The 19,200-nt window shown below is 44.6% G+C and overlaps 1 protein-coding gene across 1 annotated transcript in view; it reads right to left on the reverse strand.

Annotated features, from left to right (window-relative positions):
• Window positions 1-367: 367 nt before the first annotated feature.
• Window positions 368-19,200, reverse strand: part of LOC147899777 (putative prolyl 4-hydroxylase 10) — a 48,543-nt gene continuing 29,710 nt past the window's right edge. Inside the window, exons 3-8 of the mRNA XM_087377020.1 lie at window positions 18,507-18,604; window positions 1,959-2,056; window positions 1,458-1,587; window positions 1,113-1,300; window positions 855-958; window positions 368-764 (exon numbers count right to left, since the gene is read on the reverse strand). Of these exons, the coding sequence (XP_087233146.1) occupies window positions 885-958; window positions 1,113-1,300; window positions 1,458-1,587; window positions 1,959-2,056; window positions 18,507-18,604 (588 nt within the window). The 3' untranslated portion in view covers window positions 368-764; window positions 855-884. The remainder of the gene's footprint in view (window positions 765-854; window positions 959-1,112; window positions 1,301-1,457; window positions 1,588-1,958; window positions 2,057-18,506; window positions 18,605-19,200) is intronic.

The following is a 19,200-nucleotide window of genomic DNA, read 5'->3' on the forward strand; positions in this document are numbered from 1 at the left end:
CAAACATTTTCAACATAATTATAAAAAGTGACTCCAGCAGCCCAACCAATAGATAACTTCAGACTTCTCAATTCTAAAACAAATTTATCTGACAACCAACAAAGCTTCTCCAATGCTCCCCTCTTCTGGAACAGAATTTGCAATCTTTTGTTTCCAAGTCCCTCTCTATAAAGCATTGCCCATAAACTGTGGATCCAATTCTATTTGAAATGTGAAAATCAACTCTGTTGGCTCAGATTTTTACGTGCATACCAATACATTAACCAAAAATATCCAAAGAAAACGAAGAAAAGGCATATTGGTATTTATATATATACAATTATTTCTTGAAATTTTGAAATACAAGGAGAAAGAAAGACTCAAGGCATAATTTAAAAACATCTTATTCAACTCATGATGGCAAAGTCGAGATAAGAAACCACATATAAGATGCTGATGCCTTTGGTCAAGACTTCTACAAACATCTTGTCTTGGCACCAAGACTACACCTTTTAGAATGGCCACCAAAGGACTTGCATTTGGATACACGTGTGCATTGGCACACAATATTTAAGAGAGTAATTTGTATGTGACAATTGAAGTCAACTTTCCTGTTGATCGAAACCTGTTGGTTAACTTCAAATAGGCCCATGAAGCTGCTCCTTCTGTCTAGGGTAGACATTCACACGCTCATTGTGTGAGAACCATGATCACTTCGATTACTATATGGTTGCAACTTGAGGACGTTTTAGTTCATTCCCAGTAGCCCCATGAAGCTGTCTCTTCTGCACATGTGACAAACGGACATCGTATTAAAGTCAAATTGACAAATTACTCCCAATAAAATGGGGAGTAGCAGGGGAAAGAGTTCTCACTTTGCAAGAGAGACACACCTCATGTCACTGTCAGAGCTTATATTCATGAACCCGCATCCACTTTGTAGCAGACCACTTATTACCACTACTAACTGGACATCCACCTGAAAATGTACAACATACATAATTATTGAAAACCCTCCCCCCCCCCCCCCTCCCCAAAAAAAAAAGTAAAGGGGCAAAATCAACAATAGATCAGAATCTACAAATGAAAGCTCTAAGGATGACCACAAAATTTGGGTGTTTAGACAACCCTACCGTGAAGACTCGATGGGTCCAAGGTTGCATCAGGCCTCATGCTCCAAAATAGTAAGGCATCCCCAAGTCGGGGTCTAACAGACAACCCGTGTTTTGCACATTCTGATAGTTCATTCCAGTGGGTAATTGAACTGCTGTTTACTTTTGCGGAAGGAAAAACAGTTTCACCACCAGCTTCCACATCTGAGCTGTTCATCCACCGCAGCTTCAACAAAGGTCAGATGTATGAAACCAAACTAACATGTACAAAGGCAGTTATTGCTTGTTTGATTGCAAGAACAGCATTCAATTCCATTTTACCACTAAGGGCAAACAGGGCGGCAATGTGTCAAAAAAATTGCTTACAGATACATTAGCAGTGTTGCAAGGCGTTGTCCACCATTCTTGGTGTTGAACTCATCATCGAAGTAGTCATAGTGAGCTTCATACTTTTGCCCAATTTCGTAGTGGAGAATTTGAATTCCTTCCCCGTGATCTGTTAACAAGTCATTTGCCATGGTATGAACTGGACTTAGCACTGAAAACCATACCTTCTGAGCTAGCCACAGTTTCACTACCATACAAGAATTGCAGGTCTGCTATAGAGTATCAATCCTTCAGCAACATTCTTCAAAGTACTGTGCCTTACTTGGTTTCTAAGAACTAGGTTTCTTTAGTACAAAAGGTAATTATGACCGATACAATGTACAAAAGGAACAGGCAATTTAGGATAATTTAACTTTTATTGCAAAATATGCATTGAAACAGGAGTGCCTGATAACGATCATGGAAAACAAAGAATGTGCATACAGATTATGGCCAGATCGGATCTATACTGAAACCACCAGAACGCTCTAGAATTCATACCTACTGGAATAAATGTGAAGCCTGCAATCCTCTTCTCTATTGCTCTAATAATCTTGTCTTGTCCTCGATTCAAGAATGTACCAGAACTTGTACGTACCCTGCATCAACATTTCATTACTGTGTAAACATGCGTTGTGGATAAGATATGAGACTTATAAATTGCTCCCCAAACTAAGCATGAACATTCATGCTGGGATCTTTCAGCTACATCTGATTGCAAACATGAGCAGGCGTTCAATATCGGACTTCTGAATTCATGATGCTGACCTTGATGGAGTCCTCAGGAGGTCTTTCACCAGAAAGTGATATTTGAAACTCACGCTAAATTAGAGACAGTAATGAACATGAAAATATAATATTTTTACATGAACCACAAAAGATGCATCACAAGCAACGGATGCCTCCACAACAGTTTTTTAGACTTCTCCCCATACTTGTGGCACCACTCCTCCATTTCAAAGATGACTCCATTCTATTGCCAGACATTGACCTTGAAGGTGCAGGTATGATTCACAGCCAAAAACAATCTTCCAAGCGAACCAAAGACGCTACACGAGTATCGTCGAGTGGTACATACGAAGAAACTAGATTTCGTTTGCCGGAGCGAGAAGGAACAACTGAACATTTTGTTTAGTAACAACTCTAAGGACTTTTATCAAAGATTTCTAGAGGGACGGTCCCCCTCACCTCTCACTGACACCCAGGTCCGGCATAATTATGCACGCACACTATATGACATCCCAAATCAGCCAATCCCTAACCTCTCACATGTACCATGCCCCACTTCCTGCACCCTCTTTACTAAGGGGGGAGTGAAGGATGCCGTAATGAAACTTCAAAATGGCCGAGCGAAGGATCATGAGGGGCTATGCACTGAGTTCATTGCATACGGGATTAATCTCCTAGCCCCGATCTTAGTAAAGCTCTTTAATGAAGCGGTTTGCTTAGGGTTTCCACGCACCTGGACCATTAACACTATCTCACCCATCCACAACGCAGGGGATCCCATGAGCTTGGAGAACTAGAGGACCATTATGATTGGATGTCATGTCCAATATTTATGCATCAGTGCTTGATTCCGAGGTCAGTCGATTCGCAGAGTGTCGAGGACTTAGAGCAGCAGGAAAGGACATGCTGGATTCTAGCGGGATCTTGGGACCATGGATCACATTTTCACGCTCAGGTGTATCATCGAGGAGGCGAGGGCACGGAAGTAGAGGCTTGATTGTTGCTTTGTGGACTTCCGCAAAGCATTTGATACGATCCTGAGAGCCCGCCTCCTCTGGCGCCTACAAGATTTGGGTTATGGCCAAGAGATCATTTGGGTTGTCATGGGACTTTACAACAGAGTCTCAGGCAGAGTCCAGGCAGGGTCGGGGTGGACAGATGAGATCATGAGCACTATTGGGGTCAAAAAAGGGTGTCCTTTATCACCTACCCTGTTTGGCCTCTACATTGACAAGCTCGAGACAGTGATGTAGACACAAGGGGGGATGGATACTCTCTTGCTGGCACTCTGATCCAGATATTGTTGTATGCAGATGATGTGGCACTTTTGTCTCCCTCAGCAGAGGGGCTCTAGAGACACCTTGATGCACTACACTCCTTTTGTGAGTCTCATGATTTGAAGGTCAACCTTGGTAAAACCAAGGTTATGGTCTTCAACACATCTCGAGCCGTCATGCACTAGGAACAATTCACGTTTGATGGGTCACCTGTTGAGATAGTTTCATCATACACGTATCTAGGGGTTGTCTTCTCTGGACCCATCTTCACTATGAGACCCGTGATGCAGGCCCTCTTTCTTGGTCTTGCCTTGTAGAGTCTTGGATCATTGGGGGCGATTTCAACATGGTTGAAATGCCCACAGACAAAAGAGCAGGTAGGGAAGGTAGTATCCACTCCCTAGAGAGAGCAACCTGGGATGCCTTCCTTTTTCGATACAATGGCAAATATGATTGACATAATGCTTTCCACACTCAATCCTGTTTTGTTGGTCGAACAGGAGATTGCACATGCCTATCCATGCACAGATTGAAAAATTTTATGTGAATGATTGGGCTTTGGACAGAGGTGAAACACTATGCATTACACCTGGGGTGTCCACTTCAGATCATTTTCCAGTCGTTTTGTTGGTTTCACATCCTCAGGTGAGGAGCCGCTCTGCCAGTATCACGATTCCAGATGACTTCTATGCAGAGGAGGGCCTCACAGAGGTAGTTTTGCGGACTTGGGTATCTCACATGCACAATGGGCAGCTTTCCCCGTGAGATGTAGCTGCAGCCCTCTCAAAAATTAGCGACTTTTATCATTCAGTTGCTCGTATCAGAGAGGTGAGGTCCTCAGGCGTCAGATATGTATCCGCCAACAATTGGCTGCTCTTCAGGGGGAAGAGCTAAAGAGGCCTATAGATGCTTGGGTTCAAGAGCGCCTTGCTGCAGCAAGGGCCCAGCAGCAGTCATTGTTAGATCAGAGAGCGAAGTATGCCTTTCATGCCAGCTTGTTCTTTTATTGAGACATTCTTTAATGATATTATTGTGTTCAATAAAGATGAAGAAGCAAATAGGAAGCATTTAAAGATTGTGTTTGAACTATTAAAAGAGCAACAACTATCATAAATGCGAGAAGGTTTTTGGGAGATTTAATTTCACAGAGAGACAAAGATGGATCTTGACAAGCTACAAGTAAACTTAGGATGAAGATAATGCGTGAAATGAGATCATTTCTAGGATTATGCTCTTTTTACAAGATCTTTATTCACCACTTTGCACGCAAACCATCTCCTTTGCATGATTTGACCTAGAAAAGCAAAGCTTTTAGATGGAGTGAGAGATAATACAACTTTTGAAGAATGGAAGAAAGACCTAACCTTGGCTGATGTTCTAGTAATGTCCAACTCACAAAAGCCACTCAAAATTCAGGCTCATGCCAATTATGGTTGCATTGAAGCTAGCAGGAAGGTCATGCATATGAAGATTGGAGACTGAGTTAAACTGCTATGTATATCAGAAAGAGCTTGTGGTAGTGGTTCATGCCCTACAAGTCTGGAAGCATTATCTTTTGGGTGTTGACTGAACACTTCAGTTGATTATGTAAGATGATGACAAGGTGCAAGACATTGGCACCGAAGAACACTCTAGCTCTAAAGCTATTGCTCGATTGGCAAAGATAATTGTTGGGTGGCACTTTGTGTTACTCGACTCGAGCAATCCAGCCGTCACGATCTTCCAGTTGTCCCCCTCATAATGAGTGAACAACCTGGAGTCTTCCAGGCACCATGCTTTGAGGGTCTGTTTCAACCCCTTCTTCCTTTGGCAAGGTCTGCAACCAATGAATATTTCCAGATAACCTAAACCATGAACTCTCGATGAGTTCTCAAGCAGGTACTCTTCTGGCTTCAGTACTCTTTGTCCATCACCTTCTGGCAATCTGCGTCCAAGATTTGAAGAAGCACAAATACTTCCCCTTTTGCCTTCGAAGAAGGCCAATTCCTTCCAATCTCGTATCCCCTGAGAAAAATGAAGAGCAGAGTCTCTCCACAGCATGCTATAAAGGCTTAAATGCAACCCACCAAAAACCTGTGTAATCCTGTACTGTCCCCTTCTGAAGTACAACATCCATCCGACCATGAGACCCCAAGGCCCTCCATGGAATCCACCCTCGTGTTAGTGTCAACAGCCACGCACCTAGAAGGTACCGAGCATTCCATGCTGTCCTTCACCTTCACAAAGGCATCTGACTCCTCGTCGACCCACATCTCTATGTCAGACATTTTCACTGTGATTTCTTGGTCAGCACATCTGACCTCGATAACACTCGGTGATGTAACCAGGAACAATTCTTTGATTACCACATTTGCTTTGGCCTCTCCCTCTGAATCTGAGTCGAGGACTCCTTTTTGTTTTTCCAATCCGCCTTTTTCTTTCTACAGTCCTTTGCAAAATGTCCTGGTGTATCACAGTAGAAGCACTTCTTTTTCTGCTTCCTCTTCAGAGTCTGCTCGTCGTCAAAGTCGTCTTTCTTGGACTTGCCACCGTTAGGCTTGCCCTTTCCTTTGCTAGCGTAATGCTTCGCCAGCATCGCCTTCTCGTCTTTGTCTTTGTTGTAGAGCTCCTCCCGAGCTTCCTCCCGTAGCAGTAATGGACCCAACTCCTCAAACGTCAGAGGTTTGGTCCTCTGTCCTACTGTCATAGTCGTAACAAAGCTCTTGAAACTCCGAGGTAGTCTCCTCAATACCATCAAGGCCAAATGGCATGAGTCTGTCTTCTGACCATCTGCTGCCGGCTGATCCCTCACCACCTTGACCTTCGTCAAGTCCTTCTTCCAAATCAAGATTATAGGTCTTCCCAAGCTTCGAGCTCCTCTCTGTCTACTGCCATGACTATCTCCCCTTGCATGTCCACCATGTCCTCCGGCTTTGCCTCCACTCCCATGGTCAGCTTCCACAACTTCCAAGCCACTAAATGACTCCGAATCTTCACTTTCCAAATCGGGTAGTTAGTCCCGTCCAGTTTCCCAGACTCTACAAAGCTAGGGATAGTGAATAAGAGAAAACTGGGGGAGGAGGAAGAGAGAGCAAGGGCTGAAGAGGCTCTAGAGGTCGACATCTCTGCTATTTATACCACACAGCAACGCGTCAACCAAACTCAAATTTCAGTAGACCAGAACTCTGAACGCACCTGACTGAACCTGAGTCACCCTCCTTCTCGCGAGGGCACAATCCTCCAGTCATCGAAGTCGATTCCCTAGAGCTTCTAAATCAGGGTCGTCATTCAGCAAGGTCCCTGCCTTCAGGCTCCCACACCTGTGAGCCTCCTACTTGGGCTCTGATACCATGTTAGAAATGACCCAACAGAGGGTACGCATAGCGGAAGACTGATAGTAATGCCCAAGAGCTCACACAGTGTGATGTGAGGTGTAGAATCACAAACTTCTTAACTTATGTGCATAAAATAGATGTGCAGACTCATCAATAGGCAATGAACCAGCCAGATAGAGAAACCACCAAATTGATATATTTCCGTCCAAAGCTATAGACACAATACAAAAGAGATAGATCCATAGTCCCACCAATGGTGTGGTCCTCTGATCTTACCACAAAGTACTTCTCCTATCTGCTGGCTATCTCTAGACTCGAGCCCGCGTGCTCCACCTTAAGCGTCTGTAGACTTTCCGTTCAGAACGATCCTCTCCACCTTGCTGTCTGGAAACCAGCCTAGGTGGGCTACCACTCAAGCTCAGTCTGCAACTCCTTCAAGGTCACCTTCACCTCCTGTGGATAGGCCCAAGGCTTGCCTTCTTGCTGCTCCTGTCTGCTGTCAGAGGGCTGCTCCAGAGAATGATTTATGAGGGCTGGAGGCCCTCCTTTTATAGGGCACAAGGCCTGCCCCAAAAACTGACCAGCAGCCTCAAACTGGCCGACCCAGACAGGCCGACCAGGCTACTATAAAACTGCCCTAAAAAGGGCCCTCATAACTAGGGCCTCTGGCCCACAAAACTAGGGCTTTGGCTCTCACTTCGAGGCAGGGTCCCAGCCCCTATGCAGGCCTGCCTGGCTGTCCCAGATGGCCCATAAATATGCCCTCCCAGGGTCAGTCCCTTGCAGCCCTATTTGCTGCTGCTCCTGACCTCCTGGGTGCCCATTCTCCAGCCCCGTACTGCTTCGTACAGTTGCGCACCACCTGTCCCGGGTCTGCACACCCTCCGTACTGCTCCGTACAGTTGCGCCACCTGTCCCGGGTTTTCTCTAGATGTGCTGCCCACATGACAGCCATGTGGCAGCCCCTTTCTCTCTGTTTCTGTGGGGTACTGCCCTAGGTCTCCCTCCCCCATGCTCTCCTTATATGGGGGCTTACAGATGGGGAGGCGACCATTCCAACACAGGCCGCAACTTGGACAAAAACTTCACAAGGTGAAATTTGCACGTCCGCTAATACGGCAGAAGCATATACCTAGATGAATTCAGGAACATTCCCAAACTCGTCCTCTAAAAACACAACATAGTGCAGTTTCAATCTCATGATAGTCACTCACAAGGTTGAAAACCATAAACTCCATCATCCATAGTAGGGACTAGCTACTATGACATCCCCACTGACGTCATCAGCGCCCAACAGTGGGTGTAGACCATAGTATAAAAATATGCTCTCACACATACAAATCCACACACCCACACATACTTGAGCATCGATTTATACAAAGTCTTCGTACTGAGTTTCTGTTCATACTGAGTTTCTGTAAGTACATTTTGACCATGCCCTTGATACAGTGCACATGAGTCATCTATCTCGTGAGCTGCCAGACTCTCTTGGGGGCTATGAAGCCCTCGTCCATGCTTCAGACACTTTAGTATCAGTGGTCAAGGATGCTGCAGTCAGATCCTTCCCCACATCCCGATCTACCTCACGCTCCCCAGCAAGGAAGATGCCCCCGAATCCATGGTTCGATGATGAGGCCCTTGGGCGCCTTTCGAGGACTAAGGCACATCGGATTATGCGTCGTGTGACTCGCCGAAAGAGACAAGCTTTTCTCTCACATCGGACGGATGAGGTTATCATGCCTTTTCAAGAGGGAGACCCCACCTCTACATGGGGGCTCCTCTCTGAGGGTTTATCACTCATTCCTATCACTTATCTAGGAGTTTAGCACATAGTCTAGGTCCAGGTCCGAGAAAGTCTATGCGTGCTTCATAGAAGGCTTTTGACACAGTCCAATGAACCCGGTTGATATAGAGGCTTCATGAGATGCAGATACCAAAGGAACATGATCTAGGGCATGATGAATCTGTCAGAGGGACGGTACGTGCACCTGGAAATCTGTCAAACTGGGTTGGGAGTATGATTGGCGTGAAGCAAGGATGCCCCTGTCTTCGACCCTCTTTGGGCTCTACATTGACGAGATTACGACATTCATTGACCATCTAGAGGGATCCCTACTTGCAGATTTGATGATACAGATCCTATTGTATGCAGATGACATAGCTCTCATCTCCTCCTCTGCAGTGGGCTTACAGCAGCATCTTGAGGCTCTAGAGGTATATTGTAGAGAGAGAGATCTAACGGTTAACCTTGGCAAGACCAAGGTTATAATCTTCAACACCTCACGAGCAGTACTCCGGCAACACAGCTTCACTTATTGAGGGGAGCTAGTGGAGATAGTACAGACATATACACATCTTGGTGCAGTTTTCATAGGGCCTATCCTCACGATGACACACGCAACTAGGGCATGACTCACACAAGGGCAGGGGGCCTTAGCTCAGCTGGAGTTTCACGCACACTTCCGGCTTTTTTATACACGAGTGAGACCGACAACCATGTACGCAGCACCCTTTTGGAGATGTGACTTACCGACAGCTGAGTGGCGGAGATTCAAGAGACTAGAGATTGTCATGAGGTCCAAGATGATCAGGAGTAAGCCATCGGTTCCTCCTCGTATCATATAGGCTCAACTGAGTTCACCATGACACCATTGCAGATTGATGCCATCTTCCAGATAGTGACATATCTACCCAAAGTGTGGGCCTTACCCCGATGGCGATTACCGAGGCTGACTTCGAGTCATCCAGACGCCTAGCTCAAAATGGGATCAGCACAGCCTGGTATACACGTATCTCCAAATGGTTTCGATCTCAAGGCATTCAGATGGACCGTCTTCCCCCTTTTCAATATAGTCTCGACTCCCCATCCCTCCAGATCCCACAAGATGAGATCAACCATATCATACGGTTGGATTTACTTCAGCTATATACATCACAACTTGGGGAGGCGATCAGAAGTTTCCTACCAAGATCCAATTTTACCGAGACCACTTCTTGAGGGTTTTAGATGATGGCCTAGTCGTCAGGCCCCAATATCTGGAGGACAGGCGAGTTACCCATGCATTGAGGATTGCCATAGGGCAGATGCGAGTCTCGTCACACCAGTTCAGGATCAAGGCAAGGAGGGCCGCAAGCACACCTAGAGAGCAGTGGATTTGCAGATTATGCACGCCGGCAGTAGTGGAGACAAAGGAGCACTTTCTATGCATATGCCCGGCTTATTGTGAGATCCAAGGACGCTACCACTGCTTCTAGGAGGGGGGGAGCGGATTCAGACCACTCTCCCGATTGATCCACTTCCATGATCAAGTATGTGTTCGCCTCTTTTTGATGGAGATGCGATGGCTCAGGGAGACTCTGTTACACCAGATCAAACAGTAGGAGGAGACAGCATCACGGGACACTGATAGAGCATAAAGACATCATTGATTTTCATGCCTTTGAGTCAGCTCCAGCACACATCGGAGTAGAGGACGCCCAAGACACTTAGAGGTATGCCACTCTCACCCAGAATAGAGTCGTTCCACGTAATTGATTGCCTATTAACGTCATTCAGCAAAATTGGGGAAACTCTCTATAACAATTACTTGAAACTCCAAACTCTGACAATAGCAGCCATAAGAGGTAAAGGATGCATCCTGAAAGACCCAATCTACTCTGTCATAAGCTTTCTCAAAATCCAACAAGGTTGTAGCCACTTTGTCTTGCCCACTCATAGACCTCTCAAAATGAAATGATATTACAAGAATGCTGTATCCATGCACAAAGCCAATTTATTGTGATGTTTCAAGTTAGAAAGTAAAGGTTGTAAACAAGGGCTGATTGCTGTGCTAGAAATTTATATGCAGTTCTCCGTAGAGGAAAAATGATATGATCACTAATATCTTCACATAAAGTAATGAAAAAATAGGGGCTCAAACCATTTGAACCTGGGCACTTACCCTTATGAAGGGCTAGTAAAGCAATGCCGAATTCCAAGTTTGTGAAAGGTGCATAACGAGAGATCTTCATATCTTGTTTCAATGACACTAGGACAATTTTGTCAGACCTTGAAAAGGGCTCTATCTCTGCCAATCATGTCTAGATCTGGAAGCATAAAAATCGAAACCAATATGCATGATAGTATTGAGGGTTTGACTGCAAGACCCTCCTACAAAGTTTGACAAAAATTGTTTATTGAATGTTCTTCTTATTAGAATCCAGAAGGACTCCTGATGCATGATATGAACACTTTCATAGCTATTTGGTCTAGGATGCAAGGTTCAGTTTTCCTCAGAGAGTGGAGAGGCTGGTGTTTCTTTTTTGATACCTTCACAGGCTTGACGTGGCAGTTCCAGCCATAGTCATTATTTAGTTTTTCATTTGTTCAGACTTTGTGAGTGGTATTTTACCACCGGATTTTCATGCTCTGCATGATGTATTTCTGCCTTGAGTTTCTTGTCTTGGCTGTTTCTTTCATACCTAATAGAAGTCTATTTCACAGGAGAGGGGGGGCGATGAGAGGGCTTGTTCAAATCACAAAAAGAAGAAATGTTGCATTTGACAAAAACAGTAAATTTTGTCTTGAACCGCAACAATCCTTTGCCACACATCTCATGCTGCTTTGAATTGTGTTTAAGAGTACACAAACCACAAAAGCCCCTTGTATGTCACTACAAAATGTCTGCAAACATGTCTGCACAGCAAAAATTGGCTGTTCTAAAGACCAATTTGCTCTGAAAACAGTCACAAATGCATAAGATGACCTTGATTTGCATGCCGAAGTGCATGTGCAGATGAAATTTCGCTATTGAGAGAAAAGAACCGCTCGCCCTTCCGCACACTAGCCTCACTTCAAGCGGAGGTGGTGTTGAGTTCCCTGCTCAGCGTCCCCCCCCTCCTTAGCTTCCCACTGGAGCCTGGATCTGCTAGTCGGAGCTCAACATGAAGCTACATGAAAGCAGCCTCAAGGCCAACAAGAAGGTGGTTAAACAACTAACCAGCCAAAAGCCTTCACAATAAAATATTCAGCAAATACTTCAAGCACAGATTGGGGGAGCTAGAGTGCTCCTACTCAAATACAAAGACACAGACTGGCCCCAAAGCCTTGGCACCTCTTTCGATATTTCTTTATTAATTGGAGAGTCCAGCAAATAGGTTACACAACGAGTTCCATCCCACTTGCACTCGGTGCTTTTCCCACCTTGGTAGACATCAGTAACTCAAACATTAGCCCTGTTGGGCTTTGCTCTCACACCCATATGACCATAGGTATCCATTTTCAGTGCACACACCTGCATAAAACGTGGGAGCTGTTACTAGCAGCCCAATGCAGGACCCACACACTTCCCAAACAGCCACAAGTGTCCACTGACTCACTGGGATACCCAAACAATGAGTGAAAGCATGACTGATCTGCCCACAATGCTCAGAAACAACAACTTAAAATGCAAGCATTCACGGTGATTCATCCTGCCCACTGAGTTTATCCAAAACAGCCCACAACTCAAGTGCCCATTCACAAGAGCACAACCAACTTGTCCAAGTCAACCTGGGGGCATTCAACTAAGCTCACACACGAGCTCGTGCAATTCAGCCTCAATGGTTCCTTTTTCCACCTGGAATTCGGCATAGCTTGCTTGTGCACAAGTCCCAAGGCCAATCGGACCAACTACAACTGTAGTGAGAGTGTCAGTACGCGTGGATCAGCGGGATCATGCCTCGCCTTGCAGTCCGTATCTTCTTTTCAGTCCGTACCAACTGTACGATCTGTTCCGTACAGTCCCGTACGCTTGTACGGACTGTTCCATACAGTCCCGTACGCTTGTACGGACTGTTCCGTACACTCCCGTACGGCGTTCCCTCTACTATCTACCCGTACTGGCCGACCATACCATGGTAAACCTTGCCTTATCCCTCCGCGTGACTTCTCCTTGCGTGAAGCAGCTCTCTTACGAACTCATGACTTCCCACACCATGATCTCCTCCACGCATCGCCACAAAATTCACTTGAGATCTCCAAGTGCTTCCAGCCAGCCCCGATGGCATGCACATAGCCTTAGTCTTTTTAGTAGGTGCCATGGTTGCAATGAAACGTGTTTTTTATTTTTTGAAACGTTGCCAAACGTTTAAAAATTAAAAAAAAGTTTTTTGGCGACGTAAGGTCAATGTTTTGCCCTATTTTTTATCAAAACAGTCAAAGGAGCTGTCGCCATCACACTTTGTTGGAAAACGCCTTCCCAGGCTCACTTCTAAGTGTATGAACATATAAGATTGCTGAAGTGTTTTCCTCTATGTTCCTCAGTGTTCTGGGTGCCATTAGTGCATGAAATCATGCATTTTGGGTCGGTCCCTAGAATGTGTACTTATATAGTAGGCATATAATTTTTGGTAAAACAGGCACCTGGGGAAAATTTTGAATCGAAACATGTTTGGAAAATTTTCCAAACGTTTCCAAACGTGACATTTCCAAACATCTGGCAACTATGGACTAGGTGCCACGTGGCACCACCATTTCATTTTACCCCATGGCCCTCTAATGGGGCACTTTTTAAGTTCAAACCAATGGCCAACCTAAATCTCTAAGCTCCTTTGGCCCCTCTTGGGCCTAAACCTCTCAATTATCCCTGAGGCACAATCCCCTAGGGTTAAAACTTGCACATCCACACCCCGGGGCCTTGCCAACTAGATTTCCAAGATCAGGCCCACATGCAAGTACAAAACTCACACCCTCGTGACATACCCCTCTCTTGAAACATGGCAAGCGACCTCGATGCATCTGGATGTTACAATCATATGCAGTAACTGAAATACATGTGAATATACCATCATGAAAACATGTACTACCATTTAAGACAGCATATATGATTGTTCAGAACCTAGGATAGCAATCCATATAAACTGCAAAAACCAACTCATAGTGACTGGTACACTGATCATAGCAGTCCCAAGGCAGATATACTATCAGCAAGCAATACCTCAGGTGAAACATACAATGTCACCAAGCAACCACTAGATATCTGGGCCTGTCTGTAACAAAGAGAGAGAGGTACTACCCCTCTCTTGAGCATTAGGCAATGCTCCAAACCTATGCTCTGTTGAGCCTGAAGGAGCCACCACCGAAGTCGGCTCAAGCCAAAAGCTTCTAGATAGAGCTGTAATAACTGAGGTGTATCTGCCAGATCATCTCTTCCAGCAACTCGGCATGTAATGAAGAATAATTTCTGAACGTTACCAAGTAGCGGCGGAAAACTCTCTGATCCTCCTTTCCTTATGTGCCAAAATCTACTCTGGAACTAGGATCTCATCCACTTCCTCAACCGCTGGTTGCATCTCAGCTGGCATATCCTCTGACACATCACCCTTGAAAGGCTTAAAGAGACTCACATGAAAAGCATTGTGAATCCTCCAATAAACTGGTAGCTTCAACCTGTAAGCTAGATCACTTAACTTCTCTGAAACTTGAAAAGGCCCATAATATATCATCTTGAGCTTGAGAAACAACCGACGAGACCATGAAACCAGCCTCAAGGCCAACAAGAAGGTGGTAAAACAACTAACCGGCCAAAAGCCTTCACATTAAAATATTAAGCAAACTCTTCAAGCACAAATTGGGGGAGCTAGAGTGCTCTTGCTCAAATACAAAGACGCAGACTGACCCCAAAGCCTTGGCACCCTTTCGGTATTTCTTTATTAATTGGAGAGTCCAGCAAATAGGTTACACAACAAGTTCAATCCCACTTACACTCAGTGCTTTTCCCACTCTTGGTAGACATCAATAACTCAAACATTAGCCCTGTTGGGCTCTGCTCTCACACCCATACATGACCATAGGCAATCTATTTTTAGTGCAAACACCTGCATAAAACCTGGGAGCTGTTACTAGCAGCCCAATTTAGGGCCCACACACTTCCCAAACAGCCACAATTGTCCACTGAGTCACTCGGATACCCAAACAATGGGTGAAAGCATGATTGATCTGCCCACAATGCTCAGAAGCAACAACTTAAAATGCAAGTATTCATGGTGATCCATTCTGCCAACTAAGCTTCTTCAAAACAGCTCACAACTCAAGTGCCCATTCACAAGAGCGCAACCAACTTGTCCCAGTCAACCTGGGGGGATTCAACTAAGCTCACACATGAGCTCGTGCAATTCAGCATCAATGGTGTCTTTTTCCACCTGGAATTCAGCATAGCCTGCTTGTGCACAGGTCCTAAGGCCAACCGGACCAACTACAACAGCGTTGAGAGCGTCGATAAATGGTAATCAGCGGGATCATGCCTCGCCCTGCAGTCCGTACTCTTCTTTGCAGTCCATACCACCTGTACGGGCTGTTCTGTACAATCCTGTACGCCTGCTCGGACTCTTCCGTACAGTCCCATACAGCGTTTCCTCTGCTATCTGCCGTACTGCCAGACCATACCATGGCGCACTAGTCCATACCACAACACCCTTGCCTTTTCCCTCCACGTGACTTCTCCTTGCATGAAGCAGCTCTCTTACTAGCTCATGACTTCATGATTTCCTCCACGCATCCGCCCCAAAATTCACTGAGATCTCCATGTGCTTCCAGCCAGCCCTGGTGGCATGCACATAGCCTTAGTCTTTTAGGTAGGTGCCACGTGGCACCTACGCTTCATTTTTCCCCATGCCCCTCTAGTGGGGCACTTTTTAAGTTCAAACCAGTAGCCAACCTAAATCTCTAAGGTCCTTTGGCCCCTCTTGGGCCTAAACCTCTCAATTACCCCCAAAAACAATTCCCTAGGGGAGAAACTTGCACATTTACACCTCGTGGCTTTGCCAACTAGATGTCTAGGGTCGGGCCCACATGCAAGTACAAAACTCACACCCTCGTGACATAGCACCCAAAGCGAGGGATCTTCATCTTCCTCCAAGTCGATAGAGCGAGGCCTTTCCTACCCTCTCTAACCAGCCTTGGGCCACAAACAATTGAGGGCACATTGCCACTCTCGTCGCCGGGTTTCAACATCAATCTTTGGGAGAGTGTGGGAGTTCATTCGAGGGCAACTTCAAACAACGGTCCGTGTATCACAACCACGTCAAGTTCCAATTTCTCTTGGATGTCCAATGGCGCTTCTTTCTACCACATTGAGTGCAGGACAGCCTGAAGATCAGCTTTCTCTTTCTTTAGCCAACATGCTGGAAGAATTCGAGTCCTCTACTACAGAGCAGGCTGTTATATGGTGTCCCAGGTGACTTGACTAGGGAAGCCATCGTATCACGCAGAGCTTTAGGAAATATTCTCAAGAGTTGGCGTTTCTGTGGTTGTTTGATAGCTTCCAGTGAGGATTGAAGACTTGTTCTCTACCGCCTCTGTAATCATTGAGAAGCTAAGGATAGAGATATAGCTCTTCCACCTCTAATGTCATGGTTTCTTAAATTGTACTATGGTACTTTGTTCTTTTGAATTGCTTCCAGCCTTAAGAGCACCTCATGCTTATACTCCAGTATTCACAATAAAAGGTCAATCGCATCGCATCTCTATGTAGAGCTAATGAGTAATTCTCCTAGGAAAAATATTCCAAATGTATCCGCAAGGTCAACCACATAGCATCTCTATGTAGACCCAATTAATAACTCTCTTGGGCACTCATTGCACCACTTCTAATGAGGCATGACAACACATTGACATTGGCCTCAATTCCACTAACTTTTTATTTAAAAACACAGAAGATAAAAGACTTTAACTTGACAAATTATTTGCCCCATGCATCACCACCTCAACACTTTACAACATTTCAACCATATAAATTATGTATTCACCTTCTCCTTCCATTTAACCTAATACAAACAAAAAAAAGAAAAGTGATGTGCATAACCACCTTGCTACACGAACTTTCCCTCTCTCTATCATCCTAGTGGTAGTGGCAACAAGTTCCCTTCATTGGTCATCGCAACCCCTCAATTCCCTCACATCTCCCCTGCCTCTCTTCTCCTTTGTTGAAGCTCGCAGCAGCATTGCTAGTTCAATGCTCTAACACTCATTTGAGACAACTGTGAAGTGGCACCCTGCAGCTTCTAATGGCTATTATGTTTCCTCCAAGCTAATCTTCCTCATGATTTGAACCTATGAATCTCATCATCTTGGCTTGGTTAGTGTAGAAGTAATATGTTGGTGGACATGCATTATAATGCAGGTCCTGTTTTGATCCAAACCAGCATTCTGCACATGTTTCGCGCTACAATTGTTCGGTGGGTGCTCATGTACTACAATGTCTTTCCATTTTTCATCAACACAGTAATGATCTCTATTTAGCTGCTCTTAGTGGCCCTTCCTCAACATTGTAAACCACCCATATGCTTCCCTGGACATGGCCTATAGTATTTCACATTCTCTTCATCACCTAAGATATCAAAGCTGGCGTCTGTCTATTGATGCTAGCACTGCAGTTACGGTTACCTTTGCTCATGTTGGCTGAGTTGGCTGAGTCAATATGTTATAATATTCATCTCGATGCCTCCTCTCCATCTCAAAATCATCCAAATTAATGCCTACAACTCTGTCCTGACGCCTATCAGCACCTGTTAGCAAAACCCCTCATAAGCAAAAAGGCTATCTAGCTCGTTGGCACTCTGCTTCTCTCTAATCTTAGCTGCTCAAGCAGCTTTCTACTCTGTCAAATGCTCTTTTTTCTCTGTTCTTTTAGAAGCTTCTTTCCACTTAGGGGCTACCAAGGAAAGGAAAAAACCCCTATGGTTACTTGTACTAGAAAGAAAACATACATGTATGATATTCTTCATGTTCCAAATCTGAACAAGATCTTTTTTCAGGTGGAAAAAACCCCTATGGTTACTTGTACTAGAAAGAAAACATACATGTATGATATTCTTTATGTTCCAACTCTGAACAAGATCTTTTTTTAGGTGGATAAATAACTAAAATGAGGTGTGAATTGTAATTTTTTATCAAAGCAAGAATAAGGAATATCAAATATTTTGATAATGAGGTCAAAGAGTCCAAGTATTTAGAATGGTAGCAGAATGCAAACTATCATCTTATGCCACTCCCAAGAGGCATGGTCATGTAAGCTTCAAAAGCTTAACACAACTCAAGAATGCCACAAGTGTGCTTCAGCTGGTCCTGTAGTTAAGGCTGATAGCCATTCTTGTTCTGGCCAATTTGAGCAATCCCCTTGATGTTATTGTTTCATCAAACAAAATAGCACTTGTCTTGTCTAGTTATGGTTCCTTTGAGTTGACACGAATATATTTACCTTAAATGGAAGAAACCTTATTATGATGTTTCAAGAAGCAGCCAGCTCTTGACTCAACGAAGGAGGTGGGATTCGAACCCACGATCTTGGCAGCATGCCCATGCTTACCATCATGCACATAGAGGAATAAGAAGTGTCAACAGGGGATGTTAAAACCTAAAGACGAGATGACAAAATACTCCATCACCATGGTTTGGATCACTAGGATCCAAATTCCACATCCAAGAGTCATTGATTTTACAGGCACCTCAATCTGGAGGCAGTCAAGCAATGTGATCAGACTAGCTTAGTAGAAGAAATTATGTTAACTGCTTTAGGACATACACAAGTCACATCTGCCTCTAGACTGCTTCTCTATCTTCCGAACTAAGACACAAAGTAGCTAACCTCTATTTTTGTTGAGGATAGGCAAAGGCCAAGTGATACATAAAATTACACATAAACATTATCGACCTAATCTTTTGCAAACTTAAGGATAAAGATAACAAGAACAGAGAACACTTCTTATTATACCTACTGTCTGTGCTCTTCCCTGTCGCGCTATCCACCACTGTTGATTTCATCATGTGAGGCTTTGCTAGACTTATCAAATACTCGCATTCCTCCTTTGACTGCAAAGCGAAATACTTTCAATCTCTCTCTCTCTCTCTCTCTCTCTCTCTCTCTCTTCTTCATTTTGATTTTGTTCAAGCTCTTGAGCTCATTAGATTAGCATAGCTTAGTACTCAGCAAGGGCCCTAGCGCACCCTTTGAGGTTCATATGAGTTTTCTTTTTGGCGTACCTTGTCCCATAGGCCCGCAAGGCCTCCCGCGGACGTTAATACATCTCTCTCTCTCTCTCTCTCTCTCTCTCTCTCTCTCTCTCTCTATCTATCTATCTATCTATATATATATATATATAGCCTTCTTGGTCCTCCCCGCATGCTTCCATTAAATTGTGCTTAGTAATCTTCATCGTCCTATATACTATGTCAATTTAGGTGGCCTTTACATCAAAACCTTCATTTTGTTTGCCCTAACATGGATATGATTTAAATAGTTTTTTACTATTGCTACGGTTACAATCAAATGTCTTTATTCTCCATAACCTAAAGATGCTGGAAGTTGTGGTGTTTGTATATGCATTTTCTCCATGAAGAGACCATTAACCAGCCCACATATTCTCTATTTTAAGCCTACCCTTTAAAATTTGGAGTTATTACGGCCA

This window comes from Dipteris shenzhenensis, chromosome 7 (assembly GCF_047967505.1).
Source record: "Dipteris shenzhenensis isolate YYH24624 ecotype China chromosome 7, Dip_SZ_1.0, whole genome shotgun sequence".
Classification (NCBI taxonomy): Eukaryota; Viridiplantae; Streptophyta; class Polypodiopsida; order Gleicheniales; family Dipteridaceae; genus Dipteris; species Dipteris shenzhenensis.